Here is a 24,218-nt window from a genome sequence, read left to right on the forward strand (position 1 = left end):
GCCCCCGCCCTCCGGCGGCCGACAGGGACGGGGGCGTTCCGCGGGCGGCAGCCGTTCCGCGGGCGGCAGCCGCTCCCCGAGGGCCGCCAGCAGGACTCGGGCAACTCCCCCAACAGAGCCTCCCGCCCCGCCGGCACCCCGGCGAGCAGGGGCCGCGGCTCGCCCCACTGGCGGCGGGCGGGGCCGGGCCGGGGCGGGCGGTGTCCGTGGAAACCGAGCGCACGCGGAGCGCCGCCCTCTTTCCCGCCGGGCCGCCGCCGCCATGATGCTGCTGGGCCGCGGGCTGGACGCCAGGTAACGGGGCGCTGAGGGGCGGAGGAGGCCCCGGGGTGCCGCCGCCGCCTGGGTGCCTGTTGCGGGACTCTGCCCGTCCCCCGGAGGGCTGCTCCTGGGGGACAGCGTGGCGGGGGCTGGCGGCGTCGCCTGGCCTTGCCGGGCAGGGGAGGAGGCCGTTTCGGGCAGGGTACCCCGGGGGTGGCGCGGGGGTCTGGGGGCGATGCGGGCCCAGTCCCCCTTGCAGCAGCGAACCTCCCTAGGGGTGGGGGATCCGCCTTTCTTTTCCTCGGGTAAAGGCCGCCAAACTTTTCTAGGCTTAGTGTGGAATGCAAAGATGAAGTAAAGACTTGCCGGTTTAATCGAGCCTCTCGGTGGTAGTTTTGTGGCCGCCTCTAAGCCGTCAAAAAGAATTAGAAGGAGGAAAACCCCCAAACTTTTCACATCCTCACCTAGTGTTTCATGTGCCAAAATTAAATATTATTTGAATGAGAGTACTGTGAGATCAGAATGGTAAAGTGGGTGAGGAAACGTGCTTGAGGCTTCCCCTGGGAGAGGAACACTTCCTGACATGAAGACCTTCCAATAAAATAGGAAAGTTGTACCTTTTACTGGAGATTTTATAAGATAGTATTAGTTTTGATAAACAACTTTATTAATACTTAATGAAACTCCTACTTTCATGCTCCCCGAGTGAAACCTTTCCTATTCAAATGATTCCGTGCTCAAGCATGTCCTGGAGGGACTGAACAGCTTACTTGGAATTCTTGTTTTCTTTGAACAAAATCTCTTTTGGACAGTCTTCTAGACTACTTGCCATGAAGCAAGACAACAGGGCTTTTGCCCATAGCAGAACTTTGGTCTGAAATATTTTTCCTGAGAGGTTCCTGAAGAAAGGTGTTCATTTGAATTGACTGCGTCGTTGTTTAGTCTTAATATCTCTTCCAATTTTTCTGATTTTCATGTGTCCTGATATTAAGTCAGTATTTAAATATTGGTCAGCATTTGGAGCTGGGATAGTTTAAGGATATGAAGAAAATTTTCATTTCTGTCTCTCACCAAGACTGTGAGTGGTGTGAGTGAACTCTCTTGCTGAAGATTCCAGCGCTTCACATGAATCACCTCATGTAGACCATGGAGACTTCTTAGGACCCAGTATTTGGCAGTTACTGTTAGCTAAATTGTCCTATAGTTGATTCAGTCAGATCAACAACTGACATGAATTCATTGACACTGATTTGGTTTAATAGCATCACGAAGCATAACTAAAGCAAGACCATCAAATGATGTAGGAATAAGAAAGCAAAATATCAAGTGATACATGAATTAAAAATTCTTAATTACTTATCTAGATCATTAATAATGAACCATGCAGGCATTTGGTTCAAATAAGAAAATGAATTACATTAATATAATTTAAAAGAAAATAATTTGTTGGTGTGGTGAATGTCCTTTCTGTGTTCTTAGTGTTTTCATCTCTGTACTTATGTCCATTTACTTTTCTTCTCTAATTCTCAGGAGTGTTTGTCCTCTGTAGTGCTGACCAGGAGCGGTTTCGTACCTGTTCACAGTTTAAAGAGCATTTGATACCTTTACAGATTTGCCCTCTACTGCCTCATTTCTCCAGCCATTGACTTGCCTGTTTAGATTGCAAACTCTTGCAGGAAGCCACATGACCCAGTCTTGTTTGAGACCTGCAGGTCTTACCACTGAGTTAGTAATTAATACTAACAGTAATAGTGAGCTTTTACATAACCACAGGAGGAAAACTTCCCAGCTGATTTTTGTGATTTGGGTTTTCCTCTATTGGATCTTTATTTTTAAGTATAAAAATTCATTCATAAATAAGCACGTATTACATCAGTCAGTTACAGCATTATCTTTTTAAGAACAGATTTCTGTTTTGCACTGAAATGAGATGTGCAAATCATGTATGAATTATTGATAGTATAATTATATGGTTTTTCTTCTGTATGTGTTGTAAACATTTGTCCCTTTCTTATTTTCCACTTATTTTTCTTTGGTATCCAGGGACGATCAGACTAGAAAAATACAAGATGCTGTTTCAAATGTGGAAAAACATTTTGGTGAATTGTGCCAAATATTTGCTGGATATGTACGTAAAACTGCCAGACTACGAGACAAAGCAGATCTTCTAGTAAATGAAATACGTGCATATGCAGCCACAGAGACACCGAACTTAAAAGTTGGACTGATAAACTTTGCAGATGAATTTTCCAGACTTCAGGATTATCGCCAGGCAGAGGTACAAAATTAAAGCTGTACATGTTGTGTTTGCCATCTGAACTTTTCAGTTACTTATCTGTGATAAAAAGGGAAAAGGTGCACTTTGCAATCGTGAGAGAAACACAGGAGAAAACACTTTAAATAGGCTGCCAAAGCATTCATCGTTTACTCTGCTAATAATTTTAGGGAAAACTGATTTTCACTGAAGTGAATTAGTCCTGCTGAAGTCAGTGAAACTATCTGTATGAGCATTCACAGAATTTGAGACAGAGCAGGTCTTTTGTTGGTCTTAGACGTTGGATTATGATTTATGGTTAATACAGTGTTCTTTTAGTTTTGTGACTTGAGTTGTCTAGCAGCAGCTGAGCTAAAACTGGTCGTTTTCCTTTTGCTGAGTCTATTACCAGAAGCAGTATGGAAGAGAATACTAACTGGAATCCTTTACTGGGCACTGACAGCCCCTCAGAGTGCTATTGGGGACCACAGTAGATTTCATAAGTCTGTAGTTCAACACTAAAAATAGAAACTTGGTTTGGACCACGTGTGACAATGTAGTCACGTTTCTGCTAGAGAAGTGAGAGTGTGGGGTCAGTCAGGCTGTGACTGCAGAGAAGGACTTGGGGGTATTGATGGACGAGAAACTGGACATGAGCAGCAACATGCACTCGCAGCCCAGAAAGCCAACCGTATCCTAGGCCGCATCAAGAGAAGCATGGCCAGCAGGTCAAAGGAGGGGATTCTGCCCCTGTGCTCCGCTCTCATGAGACCCTACCTGCAGTATTGCGTCCAGTTCTGGAGCCCTCAGCACATGAAAGACATGGACCTGTTGGAGCGGGTCCAGAGTAGGCCACAAAAATGATCAGGGGGCTGAACCACCTCCCCTCTGAGGACAGGCTGAGAGAGTTGGGGTTGTTCAGCCTGGAGAAGAGAAGGCTCCAGGGAGACATTATAGCGGCCTTCCAGTGCTTAAAGGGGGTCTATAAGAAAGATAGGGGCAATCATTTTAGCAGGGCCTGTTGCGGTAGAACAAGGGGCAATGGTTTTAAACTAAAAGAGGGTAGATTCAGACTAGATACAAGGAAGAAATTTTTTACAATGAGGGTGGTGAAACACTGGAACCATTCGCCCAGAGAGATGGTAGAAGCCCCATCTTGGAAACATTCAAGGCCAAGCTGGACAGGGCTCTGAGCAACCTGATCTAGCTAAAGCTGTCCCTGCTCACTGCAGGGGGTTGGACTAGATGACCTTTAGAGATCCCTTCCAGCCCAAACTATTCTATGTTTCTGTTATCTAGAATTCCAAATGCTAAGACTTAAGAACAAATAAATTAATCTCAAACTACTTTTTTGGAGTACATATCTGTTCTTTAGATAGGGCATAAAAAATCCCTGTTTATAGTTTTGAAAAGCTGAGAACCATTATAATTTAAAAAAGAGACTAAATTAGTTGAAGTTCTTGATGTTTTCAAATAGGACTTTTTTTTTTTTAAAGAAGCATTGCAAGTCATCTTTCTGTAGTAACACAAAAGAAAAAGAACACCTTTTAAAGGAAGTTATCTTATGAGGTATCTAGTCTACCAAGTAGAGGATCTGAAAAACCAAGAAATGCACGTGGATCTTTAACAGTGTATTTGGGGCCAGATTTTTAAGAAGTAATAAGAAATCCAAGGGTGTGTATAGTGCAATTTTTTTTATTTTTTTTTTCCGGAACCTGTTACGCATCTGGCTCGAGCTGAGATACATGTAGGTCCTTGTGCTTCAACTGATATAATAGCAATTTATCCCTCTGTTAATGGGGTAAATTTATATTATGGCCAAAGATTTACATGAAGTCAGGCTGCATGATCTTTCTGTTTTCACCTTTAAGCTATGAATCTGTAATTTCCAGGTACCTATGTAACAACTTGAGTTTTGCTTCTTTCAATTTTTAAGTGTGTTTTTAAAAACTGACATTTGGCCTACTTCCTCCTACCGTGCTTGTCCTCAAACCACCACTGCCCTTTGGAGGAGAAAAGGCAGAAGCAGCAAAGGAAAAGAGAAGCTTTTAGCCTTTAAATCAAGTTCTCCTTTGCTCGTGAAAAACAAATAGATAATCTCAGCTTTATTTCTTTTGGGCATCAGGTTAATTAACAGTTTTCATATGTATTGACAATGTGGGCAAGAGAAAATTAGGTTATAAGGATTATCGATTTCTGATCCTCAGCTACAGTGCTAGATATGCGAATGCTGAGGTGTGAGGTACTTCCACAACATGTGGAAGGGTAGGTAAACAAGACAGGCAGGTTATTTGATGTGTCTATATCATGTATTTCATTTAGAGCCTTACTGCCCTCTTCCGTTCTGTTCTATTGGTAGTTTAGGTAAAATTGTTTGACAGTGCTCTGGTAGAGTGCAGTAAAGGAGAAATCTTTGCTCAGTTGGCATAGATTTTGGCTGACTGGTGACTGCCAGTTTAAAGGCAGGTGTAATGTCTGTCCGTTCCTAGTAGAGGTATGCACCTTGTCCTAATTTGGCCGTAACAGAGATGGGCCAGATGACTCACTGGTCCAAAGTCATCGGCAGCTTATGCTGGGGCCACTTGACAAGCAGGTAAGTCTTATCCTATTGCCTGTCTGACCATATGTAGCTGTTTTTCAAACTGGGAGAACTGAAACAAAAATTCAGATGCACTCAGCTGTGAGAGCATTCATGCATTTTACACAACCTGTTGTGGTATTTTTAATATTTTCAGTACCTATAATGCTGTTTCCATTATTTTTTAAGAACAGAAGTGTTGCATTTCATGCAGTATGTTTGGTAGCAAGGACTGCTTAATCCATAATCTCTCATCCAGTGTAGAGCAAATACATTGATCTTTAACTTTAGATAGAAAGCTACAGATCTCCAAGGTGCAGTGTTTGATGTATTTAGTATTCAGTTGTTAGAATCTCCATGTTTCATTTATCCTGATGATATTGCCAATGAAGAAAAAGGAATTCCACTAGAGATCAGCTTGAGTTTCTCAAAATACAGATGGTTTACTGGTTAATGTAATTGACTCTGGGTTTTGCAGTATTTTTAAAGCATCCACCCCACTATATTTTCATTATATGTGGGCTAAATTCCTAACAAGATGAGTCGCTAATAAATTAATTTTTCCTGTTTCTGCACAGTGTAGACATAGGTGATTTTAGTGACCTTGTCATTTCTTTTGTAGGTTGAGAGGCTTGAAGCCAAGGTTGTTGAACCTCTGAAAAATTACAGGACCATAGTGAAACTTAAAAGGGTAGGTTAAACATCTGTTTCCTCACAAGGGACATTTGGTGTTCTGGCCACTCAGTCAAAAACTTCTGCTTTACATGGGGGGTGTGGTTCTGATTTTTCAAATTGCAGTAATCAGTCTAACTAAATTATATAGTAATACATCTGAATTGAAGCTCTGTGTATGTTGGAGGAAAAAGCTTTGATGTGAAGACAAAGATATTCAGACTCTTGGAGCACAAGCAAATGCTAAAAATAGGCATTGTGAATAGTGTGAAACTTCCTGGATAGTGCAAATTCAGGACATTTTTTTAATAAATAATGTCTTTTTTATTATTTTTGGTTTTGTCGTTATTACTGTTGTTATTATTATTCAGAGTTCCAAAAGGTGAATTACATGTAATGCTTTTGGCTCTTAGTCATCTATATGCTGCCTTTAACAGCATTTTTTTCTTTCTAACTTAAAATTGTTTTCTACATTGAAGTTCATAGTGTAGAAGACACTTTTTTGAAACTGATAAATAGGTAGTGGTCTGAATCCCTCTCTGCCCTACAAAGTCATCAGGATGACCCAAAGGTACACAAAAAACTGAGGTCTCTCCATTCGCTATATTCTGGAAACAGCATATATAGGGGTTTGAAATATTCCCAATATACACAATATCTGTAAATTTCTTTCCTCCAGGAGAGATAAGACTGAGCAAGTAAATTTTAATAAGCAGATACTAGTTTGTAGGATGAAAGTTGTTCTTTGTAGTCTTTGCTTATTACATAGAGTATACCTTCATCCTGTAAACTCAAATCTCTAATTGATGTATATAGCTTTGTCATAATCTATATAAATCAAAAGGCAAAATGATCATTATTTGATGGTATTTTACATACAGAAAATCTTACAGTGTATTTATTCATCATGGTTAATTTGAGTATGTTGTGGCATTGTATCTCAAACTAGCATTTTTCATATGGTTTTGTTCTTGTATCTTTTCAATACGGTGAACGTCCAAGTACAGTGTTTGGAACTTACTGCACAGCTATCTCACTTGGTTGTTAAAGAAACAATTATGAAGGAAATGCGTCCTACACTTGAGTGGTACTACGTGTGGTAGTCCTCAGCAGAGCTGGAGACTATAGAGCCTGTATCCTAGAATTTGTTACCTTAATAGTCACTCTGAAACGCAGTTGATGAGACCTAGAACTGACTGAGTATTCTATAGGATATAAATATTGAAGATGGAAGACAAGTTTCATGTGTTTGTGGTGACAGCATTGCTGAGGAGACAGAGAGCACTACAGCACTGCTTTGGGCTCTGAAGCACTGAAGATAGCGAGGTGTACTGCCACTGATAGCCAGTAAATGCTGAGGACAGAAGCAACTGAAGCCAGGTCATCCCTTGCAACAGTGACTGGCATTTCCTGTTGTCCTTGCCTTTCAGAATGACAGAAAGCATTACATAATGTTTATCCTACCTCCAGCGAGGAGTACAAGAGCGTTCTTAAACTGTAGATGGGATTAACTATTTTTATCAATGTACCTTTGGACTAAGAGATGAAGATCACTGAAGATGTAGGACATTAAATGATTTTATTCTCCCCCCAGTCCACCTGTTACCATAAACCTTGGTTCAAACTTCAACTGTCTGGTCTTCAGTTATCTCTAAACACTGGGACATTTTTAGTGCAAAAGGAAGTTTTGTCACTCATGCAAAGCTAGCATAGGGTGCGAGCTGTAGGACTGCTTTACCTGTAACTGCATTAGCTGGTTAGGTAAAACCAGGCAGAATATGTCATTACAGCACTTCTGATAAAGGGGATGTTCTCACTGCTACTTATTGGATCTGTTCCAGGGTGTACACAAACTATTTTTGTGCTGTAGCTAAAAAGAACTGTTGCTGTTTTGGTGGGGTAGGACATCAATGCCCTGTGATACTAAATGCTTTGAAGAGGCCCACGTCAATCAGAATAGTGTTGTCCTTTAACTGCTAATGCAATAAAATTGTTTCATTTGTGTGTCCCGGTTTACTATGCTGAGTAGCGCTCTGGGGCAGGATTTGGCAGCTTCAGTGGAAGCTAGTATAATATCCTTGTGCTGTAATACAGCTTAAATGTAGGATTTTAAGATTTCTTTCTGTTTCATTGTTCTGTGTATCAGTCTTCACTTTTCTGCTTTTTGGCAACTCTGTTCCTGGTTCCTTTTCTTCATATAAAACAGGACATCATAAAACCAAGGTGATCCACCTGCGGAAGAAAGGATTGGTTTGCTTTAATAACTTCAGTGACTAAAGCAGGTAACAGTACAGTGATGAGGATCTGCCAGCTCATTGGTGGATGGACTGCAGCTGTACTTCTGTATGGTTTGAAATGAGATGGCTGACCATAGTTCTTATGTGTGACTTGAATTCATAGTTTAAAGCCAGAGGGACTATGAATAATTTCATATTCTCTGTCCCTGTCCTTTAACTCGCTGACTATTGCATTCCATTCCATTTCTCCATGGGTGAAATTAAAGCATATTTTCCAAAAACATATCAAGTCTTGGTCTGAAGACACTGGAGGGGAATGTGGGACTGTGTGTGGTAGTTAGTGGTTAGCTGATGTTTCTGGTGTTTTGCTTTAAATGAAAGACTTCACCTAATCTTTGGTTCTTGTTACATATTCCACTGAGATTAAAGAGCTCTTGGTGCTTTTTTTCTGGAGGAAGGTATTTAGATGGTAGTAAAGGACATTTTTCATTCTTTTCGGTTAGCTGATAATGCAGACCTTAATTCTTTCACCATAATGGCATTTCCCCCAGCTTTTGAATATGTTTTAATGTATGTTTTTTCTGCACCCTTTTCAGTTTTTCAGCATCCTAGACAAAATATATATGTAACTGTACATCCAAAACGTGTACATAGCTCCACCACTATAGCTACAGTAGCACCAAATCTTTGTCAGGCTGTGGCTAGCAGAGAAGTATGTTTGATGGCTGTTAGTGCTACAGAGAACAGAGGTAGAGAAGGGAACAGTGCAGTTCCTTGTAGGTATTTCCAAAGTCACCATGTGCTAGAAAGAAAATACTGAATTTTATAACGGTAACTCTAGTGGTTTCCTTAGCGTTCTCAAGTATACTTTGCATGAATGTCAGAACCCTTTCAGCCACAGCATTAAATCTGATTGACTGTTTCAAATGGGCTTAGAAAGTCAGTGCTGTTAACAGGGCTTGGTCATTAAATAACACTAAACATGCAGCTGTGACCCTTAGATACAAAACTGCTTTGTTCTATGGTAGAAATAAATATATTTTTCTCTTCTTTCTCTACCTTTCATTTAACATGTAAAGCAATAAAAAAATATTTTATATTACTGCTTTTCTTGTGGCCGCATGGTTTTCATAAAGGAGAAAGCCCTTTCCAGCAGTCTTTCAGGTGGCCTTAAAGGTGGTATAAATTCCCTTTTGAAAGAACAGCAGCAAAATTAGTTTTGATGGGCTAAAGATGTGGCTGGTTTTATTACCATAAACCCGCTCTGTGTCCCTAAAGATGAAGCAAAGTGACAGTCATATACACAAGGACATACAGACAGACAGTAAGGATAGAAACACAGAAAAAACTGATCCTGACCTCATGTACAGACTCACTATTGAAGGAACACAGCACGCTGAAACTTGGCATACTTGTGCTTGGCACCGGCTAGTGATCTGGTCACAGGATCACAGAACTTTTTGAAAGAGACACATTTTTGGTTGTGTTTCTTTTTGAGTGAGGGAGACTTGCAACCATGCTAAAATTCTGAAATCCAGGGAAGGAGCACAGACGACTTCCTGAGATGATAGTTTTTAATTGCTTTAATCCTGTCTGGAGTGGTAGATAAATGGAACTGGTCTTTTTAGAGGAAATGATAGTTTGAAATGCAGGCCCAACTCCTGCCTCAGACTTTGGTAGGCTGATTCCTTCCAGCTGTATTTCTGCTTGTGCTGAGGTACTGCTCCTTTAAATTAGAGCCAATGTCAGTTCCCATACCAGGGTCAATGGAGTGATACATATCTGACTGACAATTTTGGATTCCATGTATGCCAAACTATTTGCAAAACACACTCTTATAGCACTAACAAGAATTTGAGAGTGGTATGTAAACATTCTTAAATTGTCACAGACCTTCCTAGCAGTACGTCCTCCTTCTCCTTTGGAAATGAGCAAAAATCGTTGATCCACAGTTTCTGCCTTTTCTAGATAAGTAAGTTTCATCTTCTCCAGCTACATCATTACTAGGATGTATTTTGTTCCAAATGTATTTACACACCTTACTGCATATATAAATATGCGGCTTAACGCTTTCAGCCATGGATTTTCTATGGCACCTTAACCTCTGTGTAGCAGTTGTGTGTCCTTCGTAACTTCTGATTGGTAGTGACTGCTGCCTGTTTCATTTTTTTCTTACTGATTTACATGACGCCACTTTTTTGTTTCTAAATGCCACCTTTATTCCATTGCTAAGCTTGGAACGGGCCTGTCCTTTTACTGCTTTGGGGATCTCAGCTTTTGACCACCTACTGTACTTTTTGTGAAAAGCTGCAAATATCTTTTTCTTTTTTTCCCCACTCTTTAAATTATAGTGTGTGCTACAGAGAGTTGTGCAAGGTGCTAAACTGTCTTGGTCCCCACTGACTTCTCTTTCAGGAGATCATTTAACAGGATAAGATCAGTAAAATCTGGTTTTGTTTAAAGCATAAGTTTTGATCCTGTTTTCTAGGCAATGCATGTATGAAGAAAAGTGCATTCTGTATTATCCTAGATCTATTTCAGACATGTCTAAAACATTTTATTTCCAGGATGATCTTAAAGCAACTCTAACAGCAAAGAACCGAGAAGCCAAGCAGTTATCTCAACTGGAAAAGACACGTCAGCGGAATCCATCAGATCGACACATTATTGTATCCTTTATTTCTAGTGGCTATAAGAAATATTTTTAACATGAACTTAACTGTTACGTTTAAAAAGTAATCAGAGAAGAATGCTCATGTTTCCTATGTTGAATCTTTTCTTAAACTTTATGATGAGTTACGGCTTCTAATAGCTGCTTCGTTACTCACTCCCTTTTTAATTAAAAGGAAACTACAAAGTATTTGATATGTTTATGCAAGAGAGGTAGGCGTGGATTGCATCTAGGAATTTGAAAGTTTTTGAAAATAAGTATAATTAGTCAACTTCTATTTTACTTCAGTGGATTTTGGGGGTTTGTTGTTTTTCTCCCTGTTATTTTGGTAGTTATTGTGCTTCCTTGTATCTAGATGGGGTATGAGTTTCCTTCAGCTGTGAGATGAAGTGTGAAAAGATGTTACTCTGTTAGTAGAATACTCAGCCAGACTAACCAGACTACTCTTCCTTTCAAAAGACCAGTGACTCTCCCCAGTATACTCTTCTGTATCACAGAGGGAAAAATTAAGCGTCCACAGAATTTCCATTAAAGTCTCATTGACATTTCAAATCGTGAAGCAATCAGAATCTAGGAAATGCCAAAATAAAGGGGATCAAGACAATCCTACATCAGTCCCTTTATGCCTATGTATTATGGTACAGCATTTAAGTTCATGATGTGCTGTTTATTTTTTCTTACACTCTGGTGTTGGACTCGGGAGCGAAGCTGTCCTGTGCTTTGTAGGATTTCATCAACTTTATTTCAGAAATGAGAATCTTTCTAGGGACTGGGGCATGGGACTGAAGAAAGAGCAAAAATTATTGTGATGGTCAAATGCCGCCTAGGAGAATTAAGTTTTATTTTTGTCTCTGCCAAAGAATTCTCATTTAATATTAATGAAATCAGTTAAATCAAGTGATGACTAATTAGAGTTCCTTGTGTAATAAAGACACACGGGTGTCAGCCATAGGGCTAGAACTTGAGCTGTGATGCAGAGTTCTCTTCCGTTAGAATCAAGGGAGTAAACAGTAACAGTAAGTTACTCTCCCCAAAGGGAGACTGGTCCAGTTTTTCTCCTTCTTGCACTAATTCCCAGTTAATTTCATGGGCATATGGCTGGCACCTAGCTTGTTTCTTCTTGTCTCTTTGCTAAGCTACTCCCAAATAGCCTTCTGTGGCATAACTTCTTGTAACACCTCTGTTTTCTGTACTTAAGACTTTGCCTGAAGAGTTATTAAATGTTAGTACAGTCTGGTTTTGCCTATGGCCAAAGGCACCAAGTGCTACATACTTGCGTTTTGAAGCCATCAACACAATGCATAAAAAGTATTGGGAGCAGGAATATGTTAATTTGCTTTTGAGGATGTCTGCAGGTCAGCTTTTAGGTCTGAGAGAGGCTTCACCATGTTCGTTAGCATAGCTGTTGGGCTCCAGCAGAGGTTCTCTTCTTCTTGAGCAACTCTGGTGTTCCAGCAGCTGGCAGCTGTGGTCAAAGATAGCAAAGGATCTGTACTTACTCCCAGATTTCAAGTCCATCTTATAAAAACATGAGGGTAGTACAGCTTTGAAAAGAAAACCTTACCAGATTTTTTTTAAAGATAAAAATCCTCTTTTTTTAAATCAATTTTTTTTTTTCCTGAGATGGTCTACCTGGGTTGTCTGGTGTTTTTTTTTTTTGTTTTGTTTTTGTTTTTGTTTTTTTTTTCCTTTAAATAAAAAAATAACCAAACCCTCAGTCCAAGTTCAGGACAGCTGTCCTGAAATACTTTGGCCTGGATACTTGAATTCTAGCAAAGCTGTAACAAACTGTAAGTAATGTCTTACAGAAGGAAGCCTCAGACTACATAATAATAGCACCCTCCAAATATACAGAAGTTTTGAAATATCTGAGGTAAATACTTCACAATATATTAAAAGTAGAAGTGAAAACAGACTTTTATGAATATTGATTGTTATTTTGCCATTTCTTCCTTTACTAATATTTCCAGTCACAGGTGAGTGTTTCAGAAGAGAAAATATCAAACTGCTCTTGTACAAACTATGCAGGTTCTGCAAGTTTAGACATTTCATTCTACAACAAACAAAATTCCTTTCCCAAAGCATCTGCATGCAAAATCTGGCCAGTCTATATAAGATGGATTGAGAAGATATATTTGGTTATCATAGAAATCACATACGGTATCTGTACGTGTAATGGCTGTTTATGCGCAACAGCTGCCTTCATTTACAGAGTGACCGATTGTGATAACGGAGAATACACAAAATGTCTTTTCTTAGTTTCCCTCCTGTGTTTCGTGCAAAATCAAGAAAGGGAGATGAACGTGTGCCCTTACATACTACTGAAAATTACCAATTTTGTTTGCCCAGTAATGGCAAAATTGTGTCTATGACTTTAAACTGGTTTTGTAAGGAGATTGTTTCAAATTGATAATCCTGTAATATAAGGTGGTCAGATCTTAATCAAAGAAAAGTGACAGAGCTTACCTTATGCCTTCGATTTCCATACACATAAAACACCAAAAACTACATCATGGGAACTGGGCCTGTGGTGTCTATTTTTGGCGAGGGGGAGGGGGAAAAGTTCCTCTCAAGTTGCAGAGTTGTAGAAATGGGAAGAATCCTACGTCTTGATTGTAGGATACAATTACTTGATCCATGTACCATTTCCAAATCCCAGGACAGACTAGATTCCAGATGAGACTTGCTGACAGAGCCTGTAAGTAAATAGTGTCTTAACTAGTCTATGATATTTGACCAGTAATGTATGGAAAATAAAATTTTTAGACCCAAATTTTGCAGTCTTCAAGTGCAAGCTCTTACGTCGTTACATCACTGTTTTATAATAGTACACAGTTCTCAAACTTTACTTAACTGGAACAGCTTCAATATCTTCATTTAAATGGTAGTGTGCATTTTTATAGAGTTCATAGTTATATGTAATTAAAATACATAACTAAACTACTTTTTGTTGTAACAAAATAAGAAAGACTGTGTATTTATGCATTAGGGATTTGTCAGTGTGTCCCTTCCCAGTGCCCTGTTAAAGATGTTTTTTATAAAATATTTTAATAATACAAAAATATAAAATACCTGAAATGCTTTGGGAACTAAAAATGATGTTAACTCTAGTCTGCTGATTGTGGTACTTAGAGGAAAAGTGCATTAGTTCCAGCTGCTGCTCTATTGTCTATTTAAATAATTTATAAAACCTTAGTGCAGTGAGGTTCAGCACGTGACACTGGAAAAGATTGGCTCTAGACCCAGCAGGAGGTTGATCTGCACTTGAAAATAAAGGATGATCTTTTCAGCTCATCCACCGCTGTGACCTACGTACTCTTGCCCTCTCCTTTACACCAGCTTAAAAAAAACACTTTTAACTTTTCTGAAGGGTAAACCCATGTGCTGCGTTAATTCCCCGAAGCCAGTCACTGTGTCGCCAGCCCAGTGTCCGGGCTGGCTCAGTGGAATTAGCAGATGATTATTACAGAAAATGGATTAGGGCAGTGGGGCTTTCCCGCCTGCTGCAGCTAGTCATTTTTCACTTTTCAGATCAAAGTCACAACAGCGTTGAAGGCATCTTTATTTATTAAGCTACAAACAAATTTACAAATACAGTAACACAGACGTGTAGATGTGTAGCATTTTGAAAAGCCAGACTTAAATGGTTTTGAGGCAATTAGAGCAAATATCTTAGTATCAAATACAGGACTAATGTCACCTTTTCTATTACTTTACCAGGCTGAAAGTGAATTGCAGAGAGCTTCACTGGATGCAACTCGAACAACTCAGCAATTACGGGAAACCATTGATAATTTTGAGAAACAGAAAATAAAGGACATAAAAGTATGTGTGCTCTTGTTTCAGTATAGGACATCACATTTCATCCTGCATAATAAAATTACTATAGTTAACTCTTTCACAAGATTAGCAACATTTAGTATTAACTTAAGCCTACATAAATGTAAATCTTGTGGTATTCATGAACGTTTGATAATTCAAATATCATGAACTTTTCAATTAAAAAATCAGTTCATTATTCTTACGGTTTATTGAATTTAGAATTTTCCTGTAACCAATTGTTTAGCGTCTGCACCTTCCAACAGTTGCTGTATTCTGCCTCACTGGTAGCTGCATTTGTTGGTGTAATGATCTATGTGGATTAATACCAGCAAAATTAACAAAAATAGTGATGAGTAAATGTATGTATCCATGCTGAAATTTGTGTAGGTTACTGCAGTTAAAAGTTTTGCTGATGCAGAATGTGCAAAATGTTCAGTGACTGCAAGTAATTAAAGCTTTCATTTCTCTCTTAATGTCACACATTAAGTGGCTTAAGTCACAAAGACTATAGTGACTGAAAAACACTTGCATTACGAGATCTCAAATTTAATTATAAAATTGCTGAAGTGACTTTTTTACTGGGGGAAAAACAAACAATCAAAGACAGGCTAAATAGGAAAGAATAAAAGGTGGTTGAAAAACCAAATCAAGCCAACCAGTACTTGATGTTAGAGTAATATAAAAAAGATTGTGTGAGTTCTGAAGATGTGGGTTTTTAATACATAAAGAAGATTTTATTATATAAAATATGTAATTATCTATAAATTATGGATATGTATAGAGTTTACAGATAATTTATCCCCAACCTATTAAAAAAGATTGCCATGAATAAAGCAAAAATCCACTGACTACATCTCACGAATACTTATCGGGGAATATCAAGTGAGTTTTCAGCATGACATTTTATTCCTAATGTGTCTCTTTTACACTTTTAAAGCGTTTACTTAGAATTTAGTATGAAATAACAACAGCGTAAGTTTATGTTTAATTTCTACAATTCGGGTCTGACTACTGGTATCATATAAATACCAAGTACAGAATTCAGTAATTTCTTGTATTTCAAGTTGAGATGTACTTTACTGCATTAAGAAAACCTTTGTTTTCATTTGCTTTTAGAATATATTTTCCGAATTTATAACCATTGAAATGTTTTTCCATGGGAAAGCTTTGGAGATATATACTGCTGCCTACCAAAATATCCAAAATATTGATGAAAACGAAGATTTAAAGGTAAGAGTGATTAAGATTTGCTTTTCAATTTACTTACTGCATAAAAACAGTTTTCACGCTTTGGGGCTATACATGTCCCAGGCAGAAAATGCAAGGTATGTTTCAGGTTCCCAGAACAAACTTCTTGCATATACCAAGCCCTTTTTGCACTTCTCCAGAGCAAGAGCGTGCAGGCTGATAAAGAGATTTTTAGAAACGGAGAACTGCTGTGGCAATCTAATCTTTCCCACAAGAGACTTTTCCTAAAGTGACAGCCGCTCCATGCTCAGCTAATCGTAGTTCCTAAAGAACACCTCTGCAGTGAATCTCGCTGTAAAGATGCACAGTAAGAGAAAGTCTTACACTGCTCTGATAAGATGTTCTAAAGACACATGACTTCATTAAAAATCTCTTCTTTCTAGTCTGGGTTTTGTTTGCTTGGTTTGGTCTTTCAGTCATTGTTTTTTGTGAGGCTGTTCTAGAATTAAGAGACATTTATTACCAAGTTGCTTTTTGTGCCTTGTGACAGTTACAGCTTCCTTCCAAGTCTGTTCCCTTTGAGTTACAGTCTCTCTTTCCCAAGGCATGTTTTTCAGTCCTTTATTCGTTCTTGCAGTTCTTCTGGACGTTGGGCCTTTAAACTTATTATCATTGAAATGTATGTTGTGTGTATGTGTTTAGCTTGTCAAGAAAGTTGGATCATTTTTGGTCTTTTTTTGAAAGTCTTACCAGTCCTAATTTTATTTTTTTCCATGACATAGCTCAGGAGCAAGGATGGCAGTATTCAGTTAGCGCAAACCATACAAAATCATGGTCCTTCAGTGACAGTCACATTTGCGACTGCTTGGTATTTTTATTTCATTTATTTGTACTATTCTAGTTTCACAGTTACAATGTCACGTGGCACCAATTCAAAACTACCCTTTAAGACAAAACTTTATCGTTCACAACCAAATTTCTAATCTCATTTTAAATTTCCTGTTAATTGGACAATATTTACTTTCCATAGAACTACTGACTGGCCAGAATTCTACCATCTTCCTTGACTGTACTAATAAAGTCTTGCAGAAATAATGTTATTATTTTTAGTATCAGGCTGTTAGCCTTTAAATTTACTGGGTTTGACTATTGGAAAGAACTCATAACAGATATTACAGTCTTGCCTGTACTCTAAGGGTTTTCCCAAATTTTTCTTGAGCTGCACATCTGAACATTTCAGATGATAAAATTTCTGATGCAGCTGTGACTGGCAGCAAGGATTTGCTTGTGAAGGGTCTAAGAGTTCATCTCCAACACATGGAGAGCTTGAAGGAGTTGGTGGGGTTCATACCTCTAGGTTAGCCTGAAACTCAAGCTACTTACGTCGCTGGGAAACCATTGTAAATCCCCTCAGACCTCCGAAGAGTGTTTACTTTGACCACCCAAGTATGTTGATATGTCTCAGGTTGAGCAAGGATATTGTTTCAGCTAAAAGTGATCAATCCAAACCACAGCTGATGCGTATCTCTAGAGCAGGTTTAATTGTCCCATGCTGCATTTTTGTTAGCTTCAGTCTTGGTGATTGTTAGCTTGCAAGCTGTACCATGGCACCCAGGTCACAGCTTTCTTCATTTGAACAGGTTTTTTGGAGCTCGCTCTCTCCACCAGACTCTCACTCTCGCTTAGACATTGTTCGTGCAAATTCAAAGTCCCCCCTGCAAAGAACTGGCTCCTTAAAATCTTCACTGAGGACAGTACAGGTAAGAAAGACAAATTAAATGCCAGATCACTGTATTAAAAGAATGTCTTCGGTAGAGCCTATGTGCATGGAACCACTATCTTTACTCAGTTCAGGACAGTTACAAAGGTAAAGAGACTTCCAAGGGCATAAAAATCATATTAAGCTTTTAATACTGCAGCTTCTAAATACCATTTTTATTTGAGGAAAAAACAGAATCAGCTCTAAAAGCTGCATTCTTTACTTTTGAAAAATGCCATTTCCAGCAATATTATTTCTTTCATCAACAAACTGTGGCATCTTGCAGAGAAAGGACCTACAACCTTATTGGAAACAAAAGTGACATCCTTTAAATAACACTTGCATGTTCTTAGTCTCAGTGTCCAGATCCTAGAGTATGAATTCTCCACCAGATCCTAACTCGGACTAGTGATACCTCCTAAAAGCAGAGCAAACCCATGACCAACCGACCTTTCCTTTCATACTCTAAAAATTCAGAGCAGGTCAGGAAAAGGTGAATGAAAAAAATAAGAGAAACAGATGGAGAAAGTAACATTGCTTTTGAACCAGCTACTTAGCAAAAATCTTTTGACGCTTGTTTGCAGCAGTAAACTTGCAGACATTGCAAAATGGCTATTTTATTTTGTTTATTGCAGCCTTAATCTTGAAACTAAGATGATTCTTACCAGTGTTTTGGTTAAAGATAAAGATGGCCACATTTAAAACACATCCCACTTTTTGTCTTTGGATGATAGAATAATGCATTGATATTGTAATACTAAAAAGATTTCTTCACTTCATAGACACCATTACCCTTTCTCTGCTGTCAATACAGAAAGGATCCACTATTATAGTCGATTTATTCTGTTGAAAGTACAAGTCATGCCGTCTGAAAAAAGAACCCAGTGATTCAGTGCATAAAGACCAACGTTGACCTTGAATAGTTGCCTGTCCTATCAAACAAGCAAATTTCACATTCAAGCTACTTCAGAAAATGTTTACCCATTCATTTTTTTGAACCAGAGGAAGCTGTCAAAAATCTGTTCCCATCTTCCTTGAGAACTTCCTGCAGTGCTGTAAAACTTTTATCAAGGGTATAGAAGCATCTGTAATTACTTTGAGGTGCCACAGATAGCTGGTTTGGACTCTCTTGAAAAAAACAAACAAACAAAAAAACCCAAAAAAACCACCAACCAACCAAACCAGAAAACTGAATGTATGTATACTGTGATTTCTCGCAGGGATGGAGTGGAACTCCATTTTGTCTAACTTGCAAGTTTTACCTTACCCTCCTAGACTCCTCTTGTAGCTGTAACTTCAAATGTTAGTGTTCTCGTAACCTCTCACTGGACTATCTGAAAAGAAAGGGAAGTCATCTAGATGAAGAGGGAAACTGCAATACATTTCAAAATAACGCCACCTTGCTGGGCTGTGCCGTGTATCTGTAGAGGATCACATGGCAGAAAAAAAAGGGTGGACCACCCTACGAATGCAGTACTAGAGCGCAGTAACGAAGAGGCAGGCATCCTGTTCTGCGCACCCCTCATGCTGCCTGCTCCGGTTCTGCAAATCGTGTGCTGCATCAGGCTCAGTGCCTTCCGTTACACTAAGGGCTCCCATCTGGAACCCACCAGACATGCCACTAACAAAAAATGCTGCGTTCAGAAAAACCTTGGTTTACCTTTCTGTGGATCTTTCACTCCCAAAGTTTTCACAAGTCTGGTTTCATGCCACGTAATAATCATTTACTGACCATAATGCAGCACTTTGGAATTTCAAATTTAAAGCGGTATAAATAATATGGTAAGCAGTTCACAGAATCACACACACTGAGACTGGGGAAGTGGGACACAGGACACAAACACTAACCTGCGGTGGGGGGGACGTCACTGCATACCAGTTGGGATAAACTGTGCCGGTAACACAATACTTGTCTTTCAGAGGATTTAGCACATACCGTCCTTGAATTTATTTCTGGTTCTGTGGACTGCCTTTCTGTATTATTTCCATATTAAAAATCTAAAGTACTCCTTGAGCTTGACTCATTGTTTCACAAAGAGCTACCTCCTTTTAAAGTTCTGGAGCCTTAATGTAATGTCCTGTTGCTTTGTCAAGCAACATGATATTCTAAGTCTGTCCTGTCGCTTACTTGTGGAGCGAGTGTTCTGGAAGAGGTACTGTATGTGAAATTACCAAAAGCACACGTTTGCAAAGACCACTGATATTTTTGTGTCCATCTTAATGCTTTTGTCCCTCAACTCTTTCCCGCTTGACTTTCATAGTTGTGTTCAACTCGCATTCGGACTAGCTGAAGCAAGTGAGATGCTAGTTGCTCCACCGCACTTGCCAGACTTATTTAGCAGACTACTATAAAACCACAAAAAAAGGAGAAATGGGCAATTGTGTTGGAAAGAATTAAAGTCCCAAGCTGCGCTGACAGTACAACAATAAGACTTGCATTTTTTTCATTTCTATGCAATTAATATCATCAGGAGAGAAAATATCTATGCACCAGGAAAGCTGTATTTCATAGGATGCCTCCCCATTATGAGAAAACCTCTTCAGGGGTTCAGGGCTTTTTTTTTTAAACGTAACTATTGCAGATACTTACTTTTACACAAGTTCTGAAAAGGCTGTTTTAAGTTTTCATGACAATCCTTTGTAAATCCCTTCAGTTTGCACTTTACTTGGCAATTTATCTTCAGCATTTTGTTTTACTGATTCAGGTTGGTAGAACTGTAGCAGAAGAGAGTGACCTTTTCCAGATGTTTTCCAGATATTTTAAATCAAACTTGACTACACAAGTTTTATCCACATCCATTTAATACAGCCAACTGTTTTGCACCTGCCCTTTAAGACAGCAAAGTATCGCTTTAACCATGGTTGAAAATGTCTGCATCCAGGATTCCAACACTGCCCGCTGTGTCAGACACGAGATGAATGCCATGCTGCCTGTAGTCCAGCTTAAGCAAGGACAGTCATCACCTACGTGCAAACTTAAATAATTCATTTTCACATAAAATTGATTACAATGGGTGACAAATTAACAGATTTAATTAAATTATTTAAATTTTTTTTTCAGCATTAAGTAATCAAAAATTAAATTTTCACGTACTGGTATGTTCCAGCTTTGTGGCAAAATAACATGGATTTAAACAGCCTGATTTCCTTTTTCACTTTCCTTACTCTGTGATCCAGTTTGGTTCTTAGGTTAGCCGTCTCACCACCACCTCACTGCCACCAGTGATAATATTTCATTTACTATTTAGTTAATTACAGCACGGTCAGAAGTACTTGAGTAGTAAGCAGAAAAAAAGCCTTAAAGCCAAAATAGCACCTCTTACTTCAGGAAAGCGGAAGGGGGAGCTTTTATTCAGATATATGACTGAAGTTCTGCTTAAGAATTTCAGATGCTAGAAACTAGAAAAAACTTGGAAAATTAGCCTATCCCTTGAAATGAAGCTACCTCAACAGGCTCAATCTGCAGCACTCCGTAATCTCCAATTACAAATCAGTGCCATTGTCTTTTTCTTCTTTCACAGAATGAAAGATTGCTGGTTTAGGCATTTAGACTCAAGTTAACCCAGCTTCATCTGATGATTAACTCCATTTTCTGTTATGTTCAGAGATTTGTAAGCAAGCATTTGCTTCAAGCTAAATTATGTACTTTGTGAGCATCAACAAGACTAAGGATTTTTCTGCTTTCATTAGTTCAATGATTGCCGTTTGCTTTATGCACACACAAAACCCCTTTTGTTATATACATAGCTGTATGAATTATGAAATCTGAGAAGTCAATCTAATAACCAGCATTTAAGGACTTTTAAAATAGGGGGTTGTTTAAGGGGGGAAAAAAAAAAAAAAAGGGTAAGTTTTGTCTTCAGTACTGAAGTTATATTATATTACTCTATGTGAAAAAACTCAGAAAATACAACCAAAATTAGAGCTGCAGATGCCCTTGGAGAACTGCTGAACCTAAAATCATTTTTCAAAAGCATTCCAGATGACTTGGATAACTATCTTTGAGCTTAATGTTCCTTTTCTCATGGGGAAAGAAAAAATACGTATATTCTACATTAAATTGTAAATGTTGCATCTTCTGTGAAGAATCTATCTTCAATAGGAATTAGATTGAGCCCTCATTAGAAAAAAGTACAGACTGTGTCAGATAAGATGAAAGCTTGGCAGCTGGCACTTGTTTTTAACATTTGATGCACCAAAAAAGGACTATAGCATCATCCTGAAGGGCAAGTGCCGATAGGCAGGGAAAGAAGTTCATATATGATTCAAGACTCTTCTAGTAAAGTTTCTCAAATTTATTCTTAAAAAAGCTCAAAGCAGCATAGCGTTGAGTTTTTCATTTAACTGAAGAGGGTTTGATGTCTTCAAGATAAGATTATGCCTTAATACTCATCTTCAGCCTGCTGTCTCAACAGCCAACACAGAAAAAATACTGACTTGCATCCTGTTGATTTTTAGCATTAATTTGATCAATGCAGTTTTCCCTATCCTGTAATAGTTCTCAGGACTATGGGGATGATTTTAGCTTTCAGAAGTCGTTACTGTTTTTGTCTCTTGTGCCATGTATCTTTCTGTTGGCATTGTGCATGTTACTAGAAGTTAACAGGATAAGGGATAAACCTCCCCCTAAATGAAAAACCTACAAGTACTTAGACTGGAAATGCCAGCAGAAGGTGGTTTTTCTTTCAGGAGAACAAACACTTGATTTACTTTCATTGGATTTTTGTTTTAACAGATTTCCAGCAGCATGCTAAGAAAAGATGAAGAAGAAGAGGAGGAAGATGAAGAGGAGGAGGAGGAGGAGGAGGAGGAGGAGGAGGAGGAGGAAATAGATGCTACTAAGAAAGTGACATAACAAAACTGTTCTAAGAGTCTTGGCGGGGGAAGATGTCCCTTTATGTCAAGGCTTTTGTGAGTTAATCAACAGCTTCACTGAGGCTGTATTTTTAAAATTCCAACAGGAGTGAGAATTTGCACTAATAGTAGAGTGCCAGACAAAAAATGACCAGTTTCAAGGAATGGAACAAAATCTGCTGAAAATGGAACATTTTCAGTAGCTAGAAAATTAAATATTTAAATAGAATCCTGTATTATATTTGCATAGATCTTACACTGCAGTCACATTTGCTTAAACTCACATGATGAAGTGTCCAAAAACTGTATAAAGCTGACAAGCAGTTATGAACAAAAGGGTTTGCTTGTGACTTTGCCAATACATGACCTTATTCTCTAGCTACACACCTCTAGCTCTACCTGTCATCATCAGTTTTACCCACCCTAAAGTAACTGTGGTACTCAAGAAACTGATTACAGCACCAGTCCTGTCTGATTTCATTATGTTACCCACCTTGGACAGCAGAAGACAGGGTGAGGGGTTTTCTCATTCTTGTTTTCCTCAGGCTTCACTAAGATGGCACTGGATTCCTTTACACATACAGAATGAACATTCACAAATAAGGACCTAGCCCAGTGTCTACTTTTAATGCTGCTTTGCTTTTCAATAAAAGTGCCTTCATAATAAAACTAGTTGATATTTTATATAGTTGACATTTATTGTATCAGTTGGCATACTATATATAGTTTAAGTTTCATGTGTTTAACTGGTTGATTCAGTTACTGATTCCAGCAAACATACAAGAAATTACACATTTTGAGTGTAATTTCTTACCCTGTTTGGAGATGGTGGTTACGCATGTTCCGTTTTTGAATAGCATACAACTGTCTGCCAGAAAGCTGCTACCATGTTGTTCATCTCCAGCTTTAGTATCTGCTGAAGAAAGAACACACGTATAAATCTAGAATTTAAACCTGTAACGGGGAAAACAATCTTAAGTTATAACCAAATATTCTCTCAGTTATGGAAATAAACCAGGAAGTGTGTTTTTAATATTGATGCTGCCTTTGTCCACTGACGTGAAGTATGCAATGCACACTTGTTTTGACAGATTTTGCTAAAAATTAATGTGATGAAAACCTAAGTGAAAATGTCGTAATACAGGGTTCTGTTCTAAACCCAGAACATAGTTTCTCACCAGAATGACACACTATTGACACTGAACTACTGTTGAGAAGGAGAATACTAATGACCAAAACTTAAAAAGTATCTAGGTAACTAATTCCCATCCACTTCAGCAAATAGGGCACTTCAATAAATACTTGTATCACAACATCAGAGGTATGATGATCACCACTTCACCATTTCATATTCAGTGAAGTCATGTGTCCATATCCAAAACAGATGGTTAACTTCACGGCTATACCATGTTTTCATGTAATACACACACATGCAAATAGCGATTATTTCTGTACTATGCCTTGAAATGCAATTCTGAATAAAAAAGGAAGCAGTGTTTAGATTAGTCACCACTCAAAGATTAGTAGCTAGGGTACGGAAAGAGAATTTTTTTTTTTTTTCCTCACCAGCTTCAAATTCCTGCTCCTCCCCTACCTCACAAAAAAGTCAACTTCAGAAATTACGGAAGAACTTACAAAAAAGGAGAAATACTGTGTTGGGCAACTTTGTCCTTCGTATATAATGTCTTGAGTTTGCATGTTGGACAGAAATCGTGTGACCTCAAAACTATAGATGAAAAAGTCACTGATTGAAATATTTGAAGGCCAGAAGAATTTAGAATGTAATTACAGAATTAAAGATCACCTAAACATACTTCTGCAAAGATTTTTCTCATGGCATAAGTGCTTACTGCAAGACTGTCTGTACTCCATTTGCTCATACATATCTTCGCCTGCTGACACCTAGATGACGCAGGCTTGTA

At 38.6% G+C, this 24,218-nt stretch overlaps 1 protein-coding gene across 1 annotated transcript; it reads left to right on the forward strand.

Moving 5' to 3' along the window:
• Positions 1–262: 262 nt before the first annotated feature.
• On the forward strand, positions 263–22,297 carry CIBAR1 (CBY1 interacting BAR domain containing 1). The gene is made up of 8 exons (XM_086466020.1): positions 263–294; positions 2,305–2,539; positions 5,716–5,784; positions 10,570–10,671; positions 14,394–14,498; positions 15,612–15,725; positions 17,324–17,443; positions 22,178–22,297. Exons 1-8 carry the CDS (start codon positions 263–265, stop codon positions 22,295–22,297), a joined length of 897 nt encoding a protein of 298 aa, XP_086322146.1.
• The last annotated feature ends 1,921 nt before the right edge of the window (positions 22,298–24,218 follow it).

Source organism: Leptosomus discolor, chromosome 5 (genome assembly GCF_034619465.1).
Source record: "Leptosomus discolor isolate bLepDis1 chromosome 5, bLepDis1.hap2, whole genome shotgun sequence".
Taxonomy (NCBI): Eukaryota; Metazoa; Chordata; class Aves; order Leptosomiformes; family Leptosomidae; genus Leptosomus; species Leptosomus discolor.